Consider the following 21,855-nt stretch of genomic DNA (forward strand, 5'->3'; position numbering starts at 1 on the left):
CCAGGAGGAATACCTCCCAAGGCACCACGGAGGCACTGTCACATGTTTATAATGACTGGCTTTGTCATTTTAAATACTTCAGAAATGTATATGAAAGGATAAAGAATAATACCTATATTACTGTATCTTCACCAATTATATTTGCTTTCATGTTGAGATCCCCTCTGTCCTTCCCACAAGCCCATTCTTTTTCCTTCTCTCAAAGAAACTACTCTCTCAAAGTTGGTATTTTTTTCCTGATTCCTGTTTTTTATTTCCAGTTCTATTGAGATATAATTGACATATACTATTGTATTCGTTCAAGTTGTGCAACATAATTACTTGAGATTCATATATATAGAGAGAGCACGCGTGCAAAATGATTACCACAATTTTGAAAGTTAATATCTATCACTTCATATAGTTACAAGTTTTTTCTTGTGATAACTTTTAAAATCTAATCTCTTAGCAACTTACGAATATGCAATACAATATTGTTAACTATAGTCACCACGATGCACATTATATCCCCAGAACTTACCTTAACTGGAAGTTTATTTTTGACCACCTTCACACGTTTCACTTACCTCCCAACCCCTACTCTGGCGCTCGCCAATCTGTTCTCTGTATCTATGAGTTTGTTTTTTTAGGTTCCATATGAGTGAGATCATACAGCATTTATCTTTCTCTGATGTATTTCATTTAGCATAATGCCCTCAGTGCTCATCGATGTTGTCACAAATGGCAGGATTTCCTTTTTATGGCTGAATAATATTCCATTGTGTGTGTATATATATTTTATATATATATATACGTATATATATATAAACTGTATATATATATATGTAATATATACACACACATTTTATATATATATATATATAAAATATATATACATCACATTTTATTCATCCATTCATGTGTCAGACACATAGGTTATTTCCATGTCTTGACTGTAAATAATGCTACTATGAACATGGGGGTGCAGATAGCTTTTTGAGTTAGTGATTTCATTTCACTTCTGAATACATATATTCATATCCAGAAGTAGAATTGCTAGGTCATATAGTAATTCTGTATTTTATTTTTTTAGGAATCTCCATACTGTTTTCTATAATGGCTACACCAATTTACATTCCCACTAACAGTACACAAGGGTTCCCTTTTCTCCCCCTCTTCTCAAACACTTGTCTTTTTGATAGTAGCCATTCTAACAGGAGTGAGGGGATATCTCGTGGCTTTGATTTGCATTTCCCTAATAATTAGTGATGTTGAACATCTTTCCATATGCGTGTTGGCTATCTGTATGTCTCCCTTAGAAAAATGTCTATTCATATCCTCTGCCCATTTTTTAATTGGATTGTTTGGTTTTTTGGGGTTGTTGTATGAGTTCTTTATATATTTTGGCTATGACCCCTTATTGGAAGTATCATTTGCAAATATCTTCTCCCATTCCATTGGTTGCCTTTTTGTTCTGTGGATGGTTTCCTTTGCTGTGCAAAAGCTTTGTTTGATGCAATCCCATTTGCTTATTTTTGTTTCCGTTTTCCTTGCCTCTAGAGTCAAATTCACAGAAACATCACTGAGACCAATGTACAGAAGCTTAGTGCCCGTGTTTTCTTCTATGTTATTGTTCCAGGTCTTACATTCAAGTCTTTAATCTGTTTTAATTTTTGTGTATGATGTAAGATAAGGGTTCAGTTTGATTCACTTTGCATGTGGCTATCCAGTTTTCCCAAAACCATTCACTGAAGAGACTTTCCATTCTCCCTTGTACATTATTAGGTCCTTTGTCATAAATTAGTTGCCCATATATGTGTGGGTTTATTTCTGGGCTCTCAATTTTGTTCCATTGGTCTGCATGTCTGCTTTTCTGCCAGTAACACACTGTTCTGATTATTATAGCTTTGAAGTATAGTTTGAAATCGAGGCGTGTGAACTTCCAGCTTTGTTTTTCTCAGAATTACTTTGGCTATTTGGGGTTTTTTGTGGTTCCATAAAAATTTGAGAATTTTGGGTTGTATTTCTGTAAAATGCCATTGGGATTTTGATAGGGATTGCATTGAATCTGTAGATTGCTTTAGGTAATATGGCCATTTTAACAATGTTAATTCTTCCAATCCATGACAAAAAATCTCTTTCCATTTCTTTGTGTCTTCTTCAATTTCTTTCAACAATGTCTTGTAGTTTTCAGTGTACAGGTCTTTCACCTCCTTTCTTAAGTTTATTCCTGTTTTATTCTTTTTTATGTGATTGCAAATGAGATTTTTCTTTTCTTTCTAATGCATTCTTCATCTCATTTATCGAGTTTGTTTGGTTCTTTTCTTATAATTTCAATCTCTTTGGTTAAGTACTCCTGCTCATTAATTTTATTCCTGGGCTCAATGAACTGTCTTTCTCAGTTTTCTTGTTACCTTGTTGAGTTTTTTCAGGACTGCTATTTTGAATTTTTATCATTTATTTAGATTACGACCTTCCATGACTTTGAATTTGGTTTCTAGAGAATTGTCATTTTCTTTCCGTGTTACCATCTTACCTTGGTGGTTCATGGTTGGGGTTGTTCCTCTGTGGGTACATCTGAAGTAGTGATTACCTTTCTTGTTTCTTTTTGATTTGTACAATTCAGCAGGTTGATAATTAGAGGTCTTTCTTTTGTTTTCCATTAGGTGGTGCTATAGCACAAGTTTTTGTTTTCTCTTACCTGTACTGTGTGTCTACTGTCGTGGTTGGTGGGGTGTAGCTGTGGTCACAGGAGTCGCCAGCCGCCTGGGTGACTGGGGTGGTGGGTGTCCCTGCTGTGTCTGGGTTACCTGGGTCTTGGGTCATCACCATCATAGTGGAGATGTGGCCTGTGGTGGGGAGTAGGTTTGTGAGCCCACCCCACTGCTTCCTGGATCCCTATGGCTGCTGGTGCCACTGTACTGTGTGGCCAGAAGGCTGTAGACACGTCTCCAATCCTGCTGCTGGGCTCCACTGCAATCAGGGGAGGAGCCAGATTATCAGGTGCCGACACTGCTTCTGCCCCTCTTACCCTCTGCCAGGCCATAATGTGTGGGTCACAACACGAATCCTCCACACTGTTGTGTTAAGTGCGGCCATCGGCTGTAGGCACCTTCCCTGTGCTTCCCAACCCTGCCTCCCCTACATTCCAGTATGCCCACCTGCAGATGTACCAACGTATGGGTTTCTCAGGTGTGGCCATGTGTTGAACAGAAGAACGTTTGCTGAGTTATAGATCTGACTAGTTGTAGATTTAAGGGTAGATAGATGCACAGGGGTCTTCTCACTCAGTCATGATGCTAGTGTCACTCCTATATTGCCATCTTGAACAGGAACCCTCTTACCCCTGTTTTTATACTTTAATGGCCTCTGTGTTGCCTGTCTAAATATGCTATTTTATTATTCTTAAAATTTACATAGATACTGGGTATGTTATTCTGCAACTTGCTTTTTTTGTTAACATTGTTTTAGAAATCTATTTTGATACTTATAGATCCAGTTCATTCATTTTAACTACTATGTAACAGGTCATACAACGGTACCCCTTTTATGTTCGTATATGTATTTATCACCATTTCCCCTATTGTAGGACATGTAGATTGCTTCCAGTTTTCATAACTACAAACAATTCTGCAATGAACAACCTATACAACATGTACAAACATTTCTCTAGGGTGTACATCTAAAAGAATTACTAGACCATGGGGTTTACACTTTTTCACCATTACCAAATTCCCCTCCAATGTGACTGTACCAGTTTATACTCATATCAGCAATGCATGTCAGTTTCTGGTTTGCCACATCTTTGCAGATACTTCATACTATTTGTTCATATTCAAGTAATTGTCCTGTCCCCCACCAACTAAAATTCTGCATGTTTTCCATTCACTTTTATCTCCTTTGGCCATCCTTATTTCTCTAAAAACAGCATTTCGCATCCAAAACTTCCTTAACCTTTTCAGTTGTTTTTATACTCCAAGAATACTCTTTTCTTCTCTTGATTATTTTATCTCTCTTCCTTTAAGCTTGAGTGAGGTAATCCCTAGGAACCCTAACCCAGTAACCTACATATTTCTTTTACTATACACATACATACCGGATTGCGTTTTGAAAACACATCATCAGTTAAAATGTCATTTTAATTAGCTCTTCAGTTTCTAAAAAAGAAGACATTATGGCTATAAGTAAAGTGTCACAAAAACATTTAAAATAGATTGTGCAATTCAGTTTTTCTTGATATCTTAGAATTCGAAATGAATTTGGAAGATTTGAATTAAAAGAGTGAAAAGAAAAATAAAAGCTCAGGGAAATTTGAATTCTCTGAGAAAATTTATTTAGACAGGTATCAAACTAATTTCCATGACTTTAGAGCTACATTAAATTACTTGCTTTTCCAAAAGGCAGCGAGTCCCTCTCTTCACAACTATTAGATGTTCAAGCACACCTATAATGGGATATAAAAAGGTTTGTGGAGAGAAGTGTTTTGTTAGATCTCTTAGGCAGTGTGGAATTCGGAGAACTAGATCGCTAAGCAGGAAAGAATCGGGATTGCTTAGAAAAAGCTAAACTACGTTAACTTTTGCTTATATGAGAATAAGATACACACACTTACATCCCATCTCCTCAGGACCCAGATAGGTAAAAGGATAGTAGACATACATCTCATAGAATTTAACATTTTTTTTCTTCCTCCACCACTGAAAGCACTTAATAAAAGCCTTTTTGCCCAGTAGGCATTCCACATTTTGCTCCATTTTCAACCCCAAGTTGAATGTAGAACCTAAGTACTTCTTTGAGACAGTGCACATTTATGTGCATTTGTCTGTGTTTACTTGGTCTGACTAAACATACAAATACAAATTAATCATAGGAGAGCGTACATTTAGAGTACATTTAGCACATTCATAGTCACTTTTTTTGGATTTGGTGAAAATCAACTATTTGGTTTCCAACTTAACATTTCTGGCTGTCAGGAATTAATGGTCTCGTCTTCTGTATTGTAGGACTTGCCATGCATAGAAAGCCACCCTACAGATCTCATTCGCTCTCCCCATCTCCAGTTAACAAAAACAAACAGCTCCATATGGAGAGGAAAAGGCAGCGAAAGCCAAAAGAAACAGATATCCGCCGACTGCAAGCAAAGGTACATCCCATCTCTTGACTACCATTGGGCAGCAGGCAGTACCATTTACTCTCAGCCAAATGCTACAGTGAACATGCAGTTGATTAAATGCATTTAATATTCTTGAGCTGAGTAGATAACAGAAAATTATGTGATATAGCTTTTATGCCCCCAATTAGGGAGCAAAACACTTGTACTCATGAAATTTTAAGAAAACTAACCTTGTCAGATATAGCCCAGTGCTCCAGTGGATTAAGAAAGAGTAGATCAGTAAGAGTTGGTATTTTCAGAGCGAGCTTCAGAGATGAAAATTTGAGGTAGATCAAATGTGACAGGCCACTTGAGTTACAGATGGAGTGAAAGTGCCCAAGACAGGAATAAGAGGAGGTGGTTAGGATTCAACAAGGAGAATGTATGATTACCAAGAAAGACTTTCTGCTATGGAAGAGGGATTTTGAAATGTGACATAAATTTAGAACACTTGTTTGCTATAGTATGTTTTATAATCGTGAAAAGTTGAAACTAATTCAGATGTCTTACAATAACACCAACTCAGTTTGTAACTTCCACTTAAGGGACTATCAAAATAATTACAAAAAAAAACAAAAAACACACACTCACATTATGTAAATTTCATTTTATGTCCCAATTACACAACTGTTAATGTGTATTTGTGATACAGAGCCTGAAAGGAACTTTAAAAAAGTGAATGGAATGGCAGGATCTTAAGTGAATTTTTTCCCCTTCATTTTCATTTGTATATGTTTTTAATAGCTATAATATCATATGGCCTTTTCCTCTGTAGGCAATAACTGAAGCATTTGAAAGGGAACTAAGAAGAAATAAAGTTCAAGACAATGTTGGACCTCTAGGAATAAATGACGAGGAGGAAACAGTGGGTAAAAGTCTCTACTGTAATAAATGCCATTTATCAGATCAGTGGAAAATATAGAGATGACCTTTTTAAAGGAAAAGAGAATCAGCAGGACTTTAATCATTAGCTCCTTAGAAAAAGGCAGGGTTTCATTTCACGATATGGAATTTTTTCTTATTCATAGGGTAGCCAAGTTGCTAAAATGTGGCAAGACACAGTACACCAAAGAATACTTCCTACTCAAAACTTCCCTCGGTTTTTAAGGAGTTCCATTGCTTAGCAGTTCACGAAGGGTTTAAAAGATAGTCTGGGCTGACAAGTTAAAGGGGGATAAGAGAAGACAGGAAATCTCAGTTCTATGCCTGGTTCGTAGAAATCCAAAGCATTAAGTTTTCATTGCCTTTCAAAAGGATGGTTACAGAAACTAAATGAAAGCATGGGAAAAATGCTTATGCTAAAATGTTTATGAACAAAACTGGATATAAAATACAGTATGGTTACAACTAAACATTGTTTCAGAACTTTTTAAATGTACATGGAAAAAGTTGTCAAACAAACAACATCAAAACATTAGTAGTTGTATTTAGGGTGTGAGACTATGGTGACTATGAAATTTGAAAAAGATACAGTGCTTTTTCAAATTCCAAAGGATGCCAGAAGCCAAAAGATGCATTTTACTTAGAGTACTGTGTTTCCCCGAAAATAAGACCTAGCCGGACAACTCTAATGCGTCTTTTGGAGCAAAAATTAATATTAAGACCCGGTCTTACATTATATTATGTTAGATAAGACCCAGTCTTATACTATAGTAAAATAAGACTGGGTCTTATATTAATTTTTGCTCCAAAAGATGCATTAGAGCTGATTGTCCAGCGAGGTCTTATTTTCGGGGAAACACGGTAGATAAAGACCAGATTTTAGAAGGTGGTTTGGCTGGGGATTAGTTAGCTATTTTTGGCAATATGTAATATTTAAGATGATGTATAAAAGTTATTAGACTTCTCTCATTTCTATTCTGTTTTATATCTGCTTCTAAGGAGAAAATATACAGAGAATTTGTTCATAAAGGAACTCCAAAACGTAGTCAGCCCTGGAAGATTTACTCTAGAAACACCACAACTCCAAGTCCAAGAGGTGGCCTGCCAAAGCCAAATAAAGCAGTTCCAAGTAAGAACCACAAAATTGTACTTTATGGAAAACTGGCATCCTTTGAAAGTGTGTGCTACATTCCAAGGACACACAGCACTGAAAACTAACATCCACCAGTTAGCTGGAGAAAGTTCCCTCCTTTATCACTGCCATATGCTAGATTTCTGTAGAGAGAGATAAAACTCTTAAATAAGGCATTTACTTAAAACTTTTAAGTAATATCTTAGGGAGGCCTATATCCTGGCACCAAAGGGATGCTAGTGCTCCCTGCTTTAGCTTTCCTGCTGCTCCAGCTTTAGCTTTCCTCTTCTCACTCATGCTGCCTGCCTGTTCTTTGTTTCTGGGAAGTTGGTAGAACCAGAGGGGTGCTCCAAAGCAAGCAGATGGCCTGTCCAGCTCCTGTTATATTGACAGTTGGTGCCAGTGAGTATTAGAGTCCTGTTACAAGGAAATGAGGTCATGTGAAATGCCAGGGTGCAGTTTCAAAGACTGCTGGCCTAACTACATCCCATCCGACAGAGACTTTGCTCCCAGTAGGGCTGAGGGGTCTGACCACACACACAGCATCCACCCCAGGCGCTGAGTCAGCTGAGCAGTTAGGTTCAGATGGACTTCACAAGACCAGCTTGTCATCAGTCAGAACTGTTGAGCTTATTTTCATCCGTACCAGTAGCTGGCTTACCCTGATCAAAGAAGGAATGCAAAAGCAGTAATATACTTTTAGAATTGCTCTTTTCAGGGTCAGAACTGCATCACTTAGATAAACTTTGATCTATCAGGAAGGTGGGATGAGAGTTGTTATGAAAAGCGATCAGCAAGTTTCTCAGAGTAAGAGCATTAATTTTTTACCTTGCAGTGAAAGTAAACGAACACAGTCTCCTGCCCCTGATGCTTGAGCAGTTTCCATTTCTCCATGTTTCGGGCCAAACACTAAGCAAAATGTGGAAACAGCAAATTGCACAGGTTGAACAGCTCAAAAAAGATGCATATAGAGAAAATCGATCAAAGAAGAAACTCCAGGATGAAGTAAGTTAACTGTCAAGCATAGGAATATAAAGCAGAAAAGGACAGAGCTTATTATCCTTGAGAATTATTAGTATTATTAACCTCCTTCCCTTTTGTTCCCCTTAAAGATAGAAGAAGCCTTAAGAAGGCATGACCTGCTTACTGCACTTGTCAAGAAAGAATATGAACATAACAAGAGACTGGTATGTCAAAAGCAAGTTGGGTATTATAATTTTGAATTTTATTAATTTTATTTGTACCAACTGGGCAATAGTCCCACAGACTGTTACCTCTAACACTTGCCTGTGGAAGCAACTAGGACTTTAACCAAAATTGATGAGTGGGGAAGGTGCTAGGTGCTTTACATACATAGTTTCATTTAGTCATAATGGAGATGTTTTCTATGAAATGGAAAACCTGAGGTTTTGAGATGTTAACTTGCCCTGGATCCCACCGTAATGAGCAAGGGGGTACGGTTGAGATTTTAAGCAAAGTCTCCCTCTACCTTCATAGCCCCTCGAGGTACCACATGGTCTTAACGTGGTGCTTTTTGTCCTTTCCTTTCTCTGGTTCCAAGTAGAGAGCTGAGGCAGTTTACCAGCCTCCACTGTAATTTGGATAGAGAATCGTACGTGGCACATTATCCTCTGTTAAGTATAATGAAGGGAGAGGACAGAGGTCAGACAATATGCCAGAAGAAGAGCTTTTAAGACCCTTGGTTGAATGTAGAGTGGAAACAAACAGTGAGAACTATAATCCAAACAATTCCAAAGGAAAAGCCATCTGAGGAACTGCCTGGGGTATTCTGGTCTGGAGGAAAAGAAAACAAATATCTAAACACCTATCTGAAGGCTTTATGTCCATGACCTCATTCCATCCTCACTACTTTGTAAGAGATTATCTAATTTCCATTTTTTTGACAATACTCTTGGTAACTCGTTTTTGCTTGAAAGTTGGATGCCATTTTTGTACTTTTCCTAAGCTGTCATCTGGGGGTGGCTTAGGTGCCGCCTGGTGGGCCAGGGAGATGAGATCCTCCTCAATCCCACCCGGCTCACAGCTGCTCTCTGTAGCCGTGGGGCCCATTTGGCAGCTCTTAGGTCCGAGGTGACGAACCTACCAGAGGTCAGAGGGCTTCTGGGGGCTGACAGTCTTTCATACTCTATGCCCAGGCAGTAAACCACTCGTCCTCCATACTTGGCTTACTGCTCGAAGACACTGTGATGGGGAGTGGGGCATATGAGAATGCTGGAGTCTGTCTTCCTCTTATCCTTACCCTTTTCCCTTTCCCTTTCTTAGCAAGATTTCAAGGACCGCATTCACAGGCAGAAGTTGACCCTATCCAAGATAAAAGAAAATCGGCAGCAGAGTGTTCGTGTCCAAAAATATTATGATGATTATAGAATTCAATTGCGTGCAAAAATGATGAGAATGAGGACCCGGGAAGAAATGGTAAATATGACTTTTCTATCTAACTCTGATAAGAAGGTGAATTTTGTCTGTTACCTTTCAGGACCACCTTGTTTGTGACTCTTGTGCCAATTTGAACCCCAAATCCAAATGCAAGTCCTAAAACGCTGGTTATGAGAGTGCAGATTTGGCCGCACCTCGTGTGTTCCGCCGTAGAGCATCTCAGTCTCCACTGTGCTCATCTTGCCGTGAGGTCTGAATCCTCTCTGAGCATCTGCACATAGGGACTTCTTCCATACAACTGCTTTCGCGGTTTGGGAATACATCATCAGAAACAGGAACTTAAGGTGTCACTACATGACCTAGGTTTCCACATAAAATCAGGAAAATAATAGGACAGATGTGCTGTGACATGTTTCCACAGAGTATTTGCTGTCTCATCCTAATCAAGCTGAAATGCTTAATATTTTGGGATTTCAAACTGGCAATAAATTTCATCCTGAGAGTAAAACATTTAGGTAATTATAGTTAACTGGGCTAAATACTCTGAAGTGGGTCATACTATTATTCTTCTTTCTAGAAGATACTACAAAGGCTTTTAGAGGTTAAGTAACTTGACTAATGTATTAAGGTAATGAATGCATGGCTACAAGAACCAGTTCTTTGATCAAGAATTCTTAATAATCAATGGTGGATACGTGGGCATATCCAAATCCTTGGAACAGTTTGTTTTCCTGTGGCCTAGTGAGAGGATAACCACGTCACCCTCAGTTAAGCACTAGTGTAGATAGTTTGTTTCTTCTGCTCTGGCGTTCTTGTCCTATATATATAGCTGCTTGAGATACCTTCTCTGAAAGCAGTAAAGACTCTTTGGGATACAGGAAAAAGATGCTGAAACACCATTAGTCATTAGGGAAATACAAATCAAAACCACAATTGGATACCATTCCCATCCACTAAGATGGCTAAAATAAAAAAGATAAGTGTTGGCAAGGATGTGAAGTTGGAACCCTCTTGCAGTGCTGGTGGGGTTGTAAGATGATGCAACCACTTTGGAACACAGTCTGGCAGTTCCTCAAAAGAGCTACCATATGACTCAGCAATTTCACTCCTAGGTATATAACCACACAACCTGTACACAAATGTTCGAACAAGCATTATTTATAATAGCCCAAAAGAGGAAACAAACCAAATGTCCATCAACTGATAAATGGATAAACAAAATATGATATATCCATACAGAAGAATAATCTTTGGCAATAAAAAGAAATGAAGTATTGACACATGCTACGATATAGGTGAACCTTGGAAACATTATGCTAAGTGAAAGAAGCCAAATACAAGAGGTCACATAGTATGAGATTCCACTTATACGAAATGGCCAGAGTTGGCGAATCTGTAGACATAGAAAGTAGACTAGTGGTTGCCAGGGGAGGGGAGAATGGGGACTGGCTACTGTTGGGTGTGGGGTTTCTTTTTGGAGTAATGAAATGTTCTGAAATTGGTGGTGATGGTTGCACAACTCTGAATGTATTAAAACCACTGAATTATACATTTTAAAAGGGTAAATTTTTATGGTATGTGAATTATAGCTCAATGAAGCTGTTACTCTAAAAAAAATCCTTGTGAAATAGATTAAGTATATACCTCCAGTTGGGTGAAATGATTATATTCTTCCATGAAAGTTCAGCATCAATTAATTTTTCTGACTAAATTACTGAACAGATATTTAAGAAACTGTTTGAAGAAGGTTTACAAATTCAAAAGCAAAGATTACGAGACCTAAGAAACTATGCCAAAGAAAAGCGAGATGAACAAAAGAGACAGCACCAGAATGAACTGGACTCCATGGAGAACTACTATAAAGACCAGGTGGGTTCATTGCTGTTCGTTTATGCTCGGATGTGCTTGATCCTGACCACTCTGGCAAAAGTCAGCTTAGCCTGCGAAACAATAAACCTCCACATATTAATTCAGAACTTGTCACTATATAGGTTAGACTGACGCTATTTGAAATTTAAGGTAAAATAAGCTGGTGCTTGACCATTGTATAGAATTTATACTGCCCGATTTCTGTTAAAATAAAGATTTTAAGCCTATGAACATTAAGTATAAGATCTGTTATATTTGGACTATAGACAAATAAGAGATTTCATTGTTTTCTTCCTTGTAAACAGTTTTCATTGCTGGCAGAAGCCATATCCCAGGAACGTCAAGAACTCAGAGCCAGAGAGAAATCCCAGGCCCAGGTAATAATTAACAGAATAGAAATCATTTGTTTATATTTTTAGAAATAAAAAACTGTATTATACCTTACAGGGAATGAAGAGAATACTAGTAAGAAGATCCATCTATGATCCCAAACATCCATTGTGTGATTTTAACTTTACCTGTTCAGGTCTCCGTAAGAGCTGCTGCTAAATTATTAAAATTATTGCAGGAGCTTGATGAGATGGAAGGTGGAAAGGGAATAAAAACAGATGAGGCCTTGAATATATGTTGTGAATAACAGGATGATATGAATTCTCTTGTAGACATTATGTAAGGTGAAGAGGGAGCTGAGATCTAAGATGGAGAAGGAAATTCAACAACTGCAGTACATGATAACACAGAACGACGATGATGCTTTCTTCCGGGAATTGGAAGCTGAGCGCTTCAGATCGCGGCTTCATCTGGCTTCCTTTCAGTACAGTAAAAATCCCTTCCCATGAGGCCAGACTTCCTTCATAAGTGACATTTCTGGAGGACTTCACCAGGGCAGAGCTAGAATTAAACCATTCAACTATCTAAGCCAGAAGAATCATTTTAAACGTCTTATCTATATATTCATTCCAGTACTTTTGATGAAATCATTTTTTAAATAAAAATTGTTTTCTTAAAGTTTACTGCTTTTGAATTTATGACCTAAAACCTTAAAGGGGGGGGAAGTAAAGCACACATTCTTCATTAGTCATATTTGTACTGAAACAATTAACAAGCCTTCACTGAGCAGTCAGCTCCTGAAACCAACTGCTGTAGGTCAACAAAAACAGTAAAACACAGCACTTGAGGACAACAATCTCTAATTCAAAAACAGGGAAGAAGTGTGAGCTTGTCATCAGAGGCGGGACTTAAGGTTAAACCTTGAAGACAGGTGTAAGTGTATGTAGCTTTTTCACACGGTAGCTAGGAGATGAGAATTTATGCATTATGGCTTCTAGTGGTTGATAGAGGACAGCATGAGGAGACGCGAAGGGTGCACAGATCTAGATAGATAATCTACAGTACATTCTTGAATAAAACGAGCGAATCTTTATGCAGCGATGCTGTTTATTTTAAAAGCTATGGTATGAGTGGGTATCATATACGAAGTCAGAAAATTAAGTTCATGAACTTGTTGTAACAATGTTGCTAACCTCTTTTGATATCAGAGGGATTATTCATTATGAATTTGTACCAACTGGAAAGTTAACCAAGTTTACTATTTGGAAGTGCTGAAACAGCTGTGTGAAACAGTTAGGTGAAAATGATCTGAACCTTTCGCCAACAATTCATGGCTCTTGCATCACGACAATGCACCAGCCCACATGGCACTGTCTGTGAGGGAGTTTTTACCCAGTAAACAAATTTATCGGAGCACCCTCCCTACTCACCTGGTCTGGCCCCCGATGACTTCTTTCTTTACCCAAAGATAAAGGAAATATTGAAAGGAAGACATTTTGATGACATTCAGGACATCAAGGGTAATACAACAGCTCTGATGGCCATTCCAGAGAAAGAGATCCAAAATTGCTTTGAAGGGTGGATTAGGCACTGGCATCAGTGTATAGCTTCTCATGGGGAGTATTCTGAAGGTGACTGTAGTGATATTCAGCAATGAGGTATGTGGTACTTTTTCTAGGATGAGTTTGCGACCTTAATTGTCTGACCTCGTATAATGCAATATAATCAATAGAATATAGAAAAGGACTGGGAGAACAGTCCCCCCAAAATAGTAGGTACAACTCTGAGTGGTTGATTAAACTTTCACTCTTTGCTTAACATACTTTAATGCTATTTGAATTTGTTAAAACAAGCATAATGATGCTTTTATGATTTTCTAAAACATTCACCATTTAAAAAAAGAGTCTTAAGTTTTCAGTTCTGCCAGCTCTTTACCATACTCAGAACTAGGAATAACCAACAAGAAGAATGGGTGGAGGCATTTACCAGGGAAGGGAGAGGATTGCTAAACAAAGGTCAAAGAACAGGAGAGGAGACAAAGACGCCAACATATTTTTGAAAAATAGAAGCAAATGAAGTAGTAAGTCACGGGCAAGTGGAGGGTGTTGCGGCCCAAGTACCTGTGGAGAAGGTATGTGTGTGAAGCCAGAGTGCCCACAAAACCCAGGCAAGGCTCATCACAATAATGCACATATCTGAAAAGTTCTTTAGAACTGTGATACAACTGTATTGTATATATAGTTATATATTGTATGCAACTATATAGTTTTATATATAACTATGTACAGTTATATAGTATATAACTGTCAGGGAGGAGTGTTACAGAATGAGGTGAGTGGTGTAGCTAAATCCTTAACTACTATAAAAAGGAAACTAGACTGTGTCTAAAATTAATGAAAAGCAATTATTACCATATTTATTTAGAAATGGGGAAGTATCAGAAGAGCAGACAGAAAATTTGGGAGTATGGCCTATGGAAAGCAAGACTAGGGATGGGGGGAAGGGTGACAATTGTTTTTAAGCCTCTAAGTGTATGATTGGTGTATGATTTTTTAACTATGTTTAGCTGTGTATATGCTTCACTGTTACCATGTGGGCACTGGAAAATTAGCTGCTGCCTCTTAAAAACTTCGGAAGGGAAAGGAAGAGCCAGTGTTGAGGTAAGGCTGGACGATAGAGCCTTTAGTGAAGAGGCAAAGGGTGTGGGGGGAATGCATTTACAAATGGAAGAAGCATCCCAGTAAAAAAACGGTTCGGAGGAAGTCTATAATGGGAGAACGAGAAGGGCAGGTCCAACAGAAGAAGGTGTCATTAAGAGAAATTGGTATAAACTAAAGGAGGAATCCAAATTGTTGTTGGGATTGGCTTCAGCTGCAGCTTATAGAGAGACCCATCAGATCCCCAAATTTAGACATGCTGAAAACATGTTTTATCTGGCATTTCAAGCCATTTGAACATTACTCAGCTAATTTGATTGATGTGACCAGTTTCTTCTTGTCTTAAAAAACATTAAACTCAAACGCCTTTAAGATTTTACCCTCTGAAGAGGAGGAACAAAGCTGGAGGCATCACACATGCCTTGATTTCAAACCATATTACAAAGCTATAATAATGAAAACAGTATGGTATTGGCATAAAAACAGACACATAGAACAGAACAGAGAGGCCAGAAATAAACTCATACACATATGGTCAATTAATTTATGACAAGTGAGCCAAGAACATACAATGGGGAAAGGACGGTGTTGTCAATGGGAAAACTGGATAGGCACATGCAAAAATATGCTGCTGTACCACCGGATCTTATACCTTACACAAAAATTAACTCAAAATGGTTTAAAGACTTAGACATAAGACCTGGAATCATAAAACTCCTAGAAGAAAACATAGGGGGTAAGCTCCTTGACATTAGTCTTCACAATACTTTCTGGATTTGACACCAAAAGCAAAAATCAGTAAGTGAAACTATATTGAACTGAAAAGCTTCTTCAAAACAAAGGAAACCATCAATAAAATGAAAAGACAAACCTATGGAATTGAAGAAAATGTTTGCAAACCAGATACCTGATCAGGGGTTAATATCCAAAATATATAAAGAACTCATACAACCCAATAGCAAGCAAAAAAAAAACCCAAAAAATGGGCTGAGGAACTGAACAGACATTTTTCTAAAGGCACACAGACAGGTACATGAAAATGCGCTTAATATCACTAGTCATCAGGGAAATGCAAATCAAAATCACAGATATCACCTCACACCTGTTAGAATGGCTATTATCAAAAAGACAAAAGTGTTGGTGAGGATGTGGCAAGGGAATTCTCATGCACTGTTAGCATTGTAAACTGGTGCAGCCACTATGGAAAACAGTATGAAGACTCCTCATAATACTAAAAATAGGACTACCATATGACCGAGCAACTCCACTTCTGTGTACTTATGTGAAGAAAACGAAAACATGACCTGGAAAAGATACCCACACCCCACCATGTTCCCTCCAGCATTATTTACAAGATTTGGAAACAATATCCATCAACAGATGAAGGATAAAAAGCAATGTGGTGTGTATGTACACAATGGAATATTCAGCTCTATAGATGGAAATCCTGCCATTTGTCACAAGATGGACCTTGAAGGCATCATGCTAAGTGAAATAAGTCAGAGAGATCATACCATATGGTCTCACTTATATGTGGAATCTAAAAATCCAAAACCACACACACTCAACTCACAGAACTGACTGGTGGTTACCAGAAGTGGGGGTCAGGGGACGGTGTGGAATGGGTGAAGGGGGATCAAAAGGTACAAACTTCCAATCAAAATAAGTCATAGGACTGCACAGCATGTGATGTATCGCATGGTGACTATAAATGATAATACTGTATTACATAAAAGTTCCCATCACCAGAAAAAAATTTTGTAACTATGGTAATGGATATTAACTAGACTTGCTTTGGTGATCATTTCACAATATGTACAAATATATATGAATCATTATGTTGTACATCTGAAACTAATATGTTATATGTCAATTATACCTCAATGAAAAGAAATACCTTTCTGGTCTCAATGATTCTCCACCTTTTTGCCAGCCCAGCATCGTCTTTGAGAGAATCGAATGGTCTGAAAGTTGGTCTGATGTGCTCTCTCCATCTTCACTCCCAACTCCTGGGCTGAAAGCGAGATGATTTCATGAACACTTAAGTGGGAGGGGAAAATATCTTGGAAGGGTCCCCTGCCCACCCCCACAGGCTGCTACAGTTGCCTCTCCACTTCTTTTACTTCTAAAACACTTCTGTAAGGGATACAGAAGTGGGGTTCACAGCTCATATTAGAGACTGAGAACCTAGATAACTCCCAGCCCAGATATCCACAACAGGTATGCTATCAGCAACAGGTGCGTGCATCACCTTGGTAATGTAGCCAATTGCACAAAGGACATGAACACAGGGCGGAGCTACGTGTCCTAGAGAACATTGCAGTGTCATGGGGGAAGGAAGGAGAGAACAAAACCAATTGTTCTAAAAGCCAAGTCTGGGATTTGAGGCCTCGCTGAAGTGAGGTATTTCATCCTGTGCTCCCATCATGACAGCTTGGCTGTACACAAACTGAGTTTTGAGTACCTGCATTTGAACTTCAGCTTCTAACAACCATCCAAAGCTAGTACAGACCCTGACACAGTAGGAACACAGTAGACATTCGTTGAATAAACAAAGAACAAGTCACGTTTAGGGCAAAATACCTTTGAAAAAAATGTAACTTTAAAATTTGGTTTCTCTAGTTAACTAAGAGTGCTAATGCAGGAATGTAGCTCTTTTTCTGTATAATTACGTCTATCCAGTTACTAGGCTTCTGTTCTATTATGTGTATCCTGCTACACGCATTTAGGCTATATAGTACAAATAAATGCAGTGAGTGCCAAGGTTAACCTTCATTATAATGAAGGGATAAAACTTTCAGGTCACCACATAAAGAAAACATCATATATTAGTCAAACTTCTGGGTAATTTATAACTTATAATACTACTAAAATACTAAGTACTAAAACTTTACAAATTTTAGATAATAACCAGTAAGTGTGGCAATCTGAGACAAAGCAAAAAAATAAATAAATTTCAAAAGACATAAAAAGTAGATACCATGCCCACTCTTTGAACTTTCACCCACTGCTGCTACTTACACTGAATTTCCCAGGCATTCATCCTGTGTAGCCTATGCTGTGGAGGAATTTATACAGACTGTATTCTGAAAGAAAAAAACGTGTATCCATTCCTTTTTCCACCCATGTATTTATTTAGCTGGACTTTCATACATTATCACGTAGAGTTGTGAATCATGACCCTTAAAGTCATGGCTTCTTGGAAAAACACAATTGATTTCTCCTTTTCATTTTGAGGATTTTACTGCTTAAGACCAAGGGAGCAAATGAGGCCCCACTGTAACTCTGCCCGCCAGAGCTCTGGCAGACATTGGTGCACGACTGGAACACTCTTCCCCAATAAGCCTGTAACAGCCTCAGAAATCCATCTCCACGTGGTCCCCCAATAGCCACTGCCAACCGATCAACTGGCTATGGCAGAAATGCCACATGGCACCTTCCCTGCTCTACCTGGAGACAGAAAGCGGGAAGGGGTCCTGAGCTCTCTGAAGCTCTAGCTCTCCAAAGTGACAAAGGCATCAACTAAGGAAAGCATGTGAATCTTCTTCAACTTCTCATTTTATGGCTCATATGCTGGCGCCCTTCATAGAGTCAATAAAATTTTTTCAAAACAATTCATTATAAACTCAATATTCTTTAAAAACTTTGATGCTGTGACAGTGCAAACAGCATTCATTTTATTGCTCAACTTCAGCATGGGCACATACATAGTTAATTTTTAAAAACCATTTATACAGATGTTATTGGTAAAGCTCATGTAACAACTGAGTGAAAATACAAAGAATATCAAAGCTAAAACACTCTGTAATAAATACAAATACAATGAAAATGATAAAACTTTGTTTTTAAAGTCAGTTTGAGAGAAGGAAGAATATTACATTAAGTGAACTATACATCTAGAAACAAAACAACTCAGCATTTGGTACAATCATCATCCTAACATAAGAACATTAAATACCACGAACGGCACCCATTGACAGTGCTGCAGCTTAAAAACAGAAGCAGAAGGAGCTGCTCTATCAAACTGTAAAGATGGCTGGAACAATCTCTTAACTCCCATCAACGTAATCAGTTCAATGCACCAGAAGTTCAAAGCACACTTAGTGTTGTATTAGGTTGGTGCAAAAGTAATTGCGGTTTTTGCAATTGTTTTTAACATTTTAAACCACAATTACTTTTGCACCAACCTAATAAAGCAAATTACATTGTATTTAAAAGCAAGGAAACTTGTGCTCTGGGCTGTAAATAGAAGGGGAAAAAAATGACTTGGTAAAAATAAAACCCATTCAGGGCAACAAACTATGTGCAAAACAAAATGTACACTATACACAGCACTATTTAAAAACTCTTTACACCAAGAAGACCCTCTGAAATAAACTCACCTCTGCACTGCATATGAGCTCTACAAAGTAACCACTGTTCGTAATTAAGCATTCATGATGGAAAGGCAATGTATGGAAACGTGACATCACATATCTGAAATAACACAACTAAAGGAAGGATTAGAAAAAACCCAGTTAAGAGGGACATGTGGAAATAAATATTCACATTAAACATGAGGTGCAAGTCCAAGGTTCAGTGACACACTGGGGGGGTTTATTTGCTTAGCACCTATTCGGAAGTCATCAGGTAACATACTTTTGAAAATGAAATCTAAATCATGTTTTTTATAAATTACGTTGGTGATACCACAGACCATTAGGGTAATTTATTTCTTTTAAAGCTCTAGTAAGTCATTACAAAGTTAAAAAGGCACTCAAAAAGCAATGGTATTTGCCTGCTTGATATTATACATCATGATAGTAGCATTTCATTATTACTGCATCCATCAGTTAGGATTTCTCTAGTGTTCACGTACTTAATTTCCACTGACGGTTAGAGGAGTAGGCACAATTACACTGTCCTAGTGCTTAAATATAAAAGAGAGATGGACCTGCAACCAGGAAGGTACTATTGTGTACGCTGAAAACTACTGATGATCAGGTAATATACAAACCTTTTCTGTACATTCCAAGATGTTCTTCGGTACTAATGCGGTGGGAAAACACAAAGTGTTTGAGAAGAAAAAGGTCAGCATAAGTACATTACTACTGCACGGTTATGCTAGGACTAGCTTGCACGTAGCAAATTTGGCTGAATGAAATAAATTTAAACACTTAGAAACTACACGAGTAGTTCTCAACTTGTCTTTTAAGCAGCAGAATTTCCACTTCTTTTACCCCCCCTGCACCCCCCACACATGAACGCTTACTTGGAATTCCAATACATAAAAGAGAAAAATTGGAGCTGCTCTGGGTAAGGAGGGCGGGGACGGGGAGTTTACAGGCCTCCGCTGAAATACCAACCAGACCTTTCCTCTCCCTCTCACTACGTCCCTTCCTTAAACCATTACTCCTGAGGCACCTCTGAGGAACCCCAGGGCTCCAAGAACACAGACTGAAGGCCAGTCCATCAAATGAAAGAACACAAAGGGTCTATTCACTTGATAATTAAACCGCAAAATTTAAACAAAGCTGTGTCATCAAAATGTGCTATTCTTGATTTCACATCAATGTAAAAAGAAAGAATAGTGCAGATTTCTGATGGCTGAGTTTACAAATCCACCCATGATTTCAGATTTTTCCAACCCCTCCCTCCAGAATGTTGGTTGCCTCGTGGATCATGCAACATGCCATACACACTGAAAGCTAAATCTGGGTATTTCAAAATCAGGTGCCCATCTACAACACCCAGGGAACTCAGGTTCCCTTACTTCCAAAATTCACTCTTCAGTTTTAATTTATGCCATAGAATTAGAATCACTGTTTCTCTAGTAATCACATCCCTTACCCCACCACCCTCACTTCATTTTATTGGGTAAAAGCAGGGTTTTCTAAGCGTGCTAAATAATCTTGAAAGCAATTGTTTCCTTTTTCATAATTTTAGCTGATTAAAATATCATGAGCAGCTGAACAAAGATTCAGAATGGTTTACCTGTTAGAAACTTACACCATAATTAAAATATAAGTCAGGTGTACTTGTCATAGGAGACTTTGGTTTACAGAAATAGTATATATATTAAAGATAAGCTGACCCAGCAGAAGAATGAAAATCCCATCCCATCCACATGATCTGAGAAGCTATAAAAATGTAGGATTTCCATTTAAGATGAAAAGTAAATCCAAAACACTGGGTCATATTGATTCAAGATTTTAAAAATTAGATTTTTTTTTTTAAGTCTCTTAAAAACAGGGAGCCCCTGAAAACATCCTATTGTAGCAAGTAAGCTACTAAGTTTAGACTAAATGGTTGCATTAGAAAATTTGACAACCAAAATTATATAGCTGTATTCCAGGAAATCTGTGCTTGAAAAATATAAAAAAGACTCACTTAGGCTAGGTTGAAACATATCATGCTTTTAAAATATAATGCTTTGCTATAGAAAAACGTCCTTAAACATGTCAATGGCTTCATTTTTTAAAGATAATGATTCTTTCAGCCAATTGTTTACAAAGGCAGAATAATTCAAAATAATTTTATTTTAGTTTTTTTACAAAGAGCAAGTACAGGAGCTGTTCAAAATCATGTATTCAATCAAAATGAAATGTGACTTGTACCGCCTGCTGAAGTTGTCTTGATGTTTGAGAGACTTGAAATCTGTGAAGCAATTTGAATAGATTACCTTTTATAAAAATAGTAGTAGTCTTTAAGTGTAGAATACTGCCTAACTCTGGAAATGTAGGAAAAGTCAGCATTCTTTAGGTTCAAGATATTAATTTTAAATAGCAGCTGAATGCGGCCTCATGGCAAAACATAAAGACCTCTTTTTTTCCCTTGAAAAGGAATTTTAAAATTGTCCTTTCCCCTCACAGTGTCCTAAAATTTAAGGGGGTGGGGGTGGGGGCATTTTCCTGTATTTCAGCATTTCTTGAAACTCTGCTGAAAGGAGGCTGTCCGGGGTATAAATAGAGTCCTGGGTAAATCCTTGAAGTTTGTCATTCCACAGCAAATCCACAAGTTTCTTCGATGGCTGTTAGCAGCTTTTCATATAACTTTTCATAGCTTTCATAGGGCGGAATGTCTATTCGATTGAAGCTGTAAATAAGCACATTAGATTTTACATGGTTCGTCCAAAGTAAGAAACCAGCCTAGCAAGAGTAGACTAATACAGCCACATAGAAAATTAAAGGAAAATGGTTATATTTCTCTAAAGTAGAGATTACCACTTTCGGGTTTTCTTACCAATCTCTGAATAATCACAAATCACTTAAAGAGTTGCTTATCATTCCTTTTAAAGGTCCATTTAGTGGTTAAGAACAATAAATGAACAGTCACCTGTTTGAAACTAATACCTACACACATGGAATAAGGGAAGGAAAGCTACAAAAAGAGCTCACCACGTGTGGGCTTTTGGCAGGTTGTTAGTGCAGGCGTCAATCTGGTGGATAGTAAAGAGCCGTGGGCCTGCAGCACCTGCA

General features: G+C 38.0%; 2 protein-coding genes across 4 annotated transcripts in view; one reads left to right on the top strand and one right to left on the bottom strand.

Annotated features, from left to right (window-relative positions):
• CEP95 (centrosomal protein 95) overlaps nt 1–12,415 on the top strand; it is a 33,302-nt gene extending 20,887 nt beyond the window's left edge. Inside the window, exons 12-20 of one of the 3 annotated variants that reach the window (XM_033089858.1) lie at nt 4,983–5,122; nt 5,907–5,996; nt 7,013–7,142; nt 7,981–8,150; nt 8,258–8,332; nt 9,429–9,581; nt 11,265–11,411; nt 11,717–11,788; nt 12,074–12,415. In XM_033089858.1, the coding sequence (XP_032945749.1) occupies nt 4,983–5,122; nt 5,907–5,996; nt 7,013–7,142; nt 7,981–8,150; nt 8,258–8,332; nt 9,429–9,581; nt 11,265–11,411; nt 11,717–11,788; nt 12,074–12,250 (1,154 nt within the window). In that variant the 3' untranslated portion in view covers nt 12,251–12,415. Of the gene's footprint in view, nt 1–4,982; nt 5,123–5,906; nt 6,001–7,012; nt 7,143–7,980; nt 8,151–8,257; nt 8,333–9,428; nt 9,582–11,264; nt 11,412–11,716; nt 11,789–12,073 lie in introns of all 3 variants that reach the window. The other 2 variants (XM_033089859.1, XM_033089860.1) reach the window with 2 other exon arrangements.
• Nucleotides 12,416–20,883: 8,468 nt separating this feature from the next.
• The window catches only part of SMURF2 (SMAD specific E3 ubiquitin protein ligase 2), a 90,876-nt gene continuing 89,904 nt past the window's right edge, over nt 20,884–21,855 (bottom strand). The window contains exons 18-19 of the mRNA XM_033091137.1: nt 21,775–21,850; nt 20,884–21,472 (exon numbers count right to left, since the gene is read on the bottom strand). Coding sequence (XP_032947028.1) covers nt 21,373–21,472; nt 21,775–21,850 — 176 coding nt within the window. The 3' untranslated portion in view covers nt 20,884–21,372. The remainder of the gene's footprint in view (nt 21,473–21,774; nt 21,851–21,855) is intronic.

Source organism: Rhinolophus ferrumequinum, chromosome 21 (assembly GCF_004115265.2).
Source record: "Rhinolophus ferrumequinum isolate MPI-CBG mRhiFer1 chromosome 21, mRhiFer1_v1.p, whole genome shotgun sequence".
Taxonomy (NCBI): domain Eukaryota; kingdom Metazoa; phylum Chordata; class Mammalia; order Chiroptera; family Rhinolophidae; genus Rhinolophus; species Rhinolophus ferrumequinum.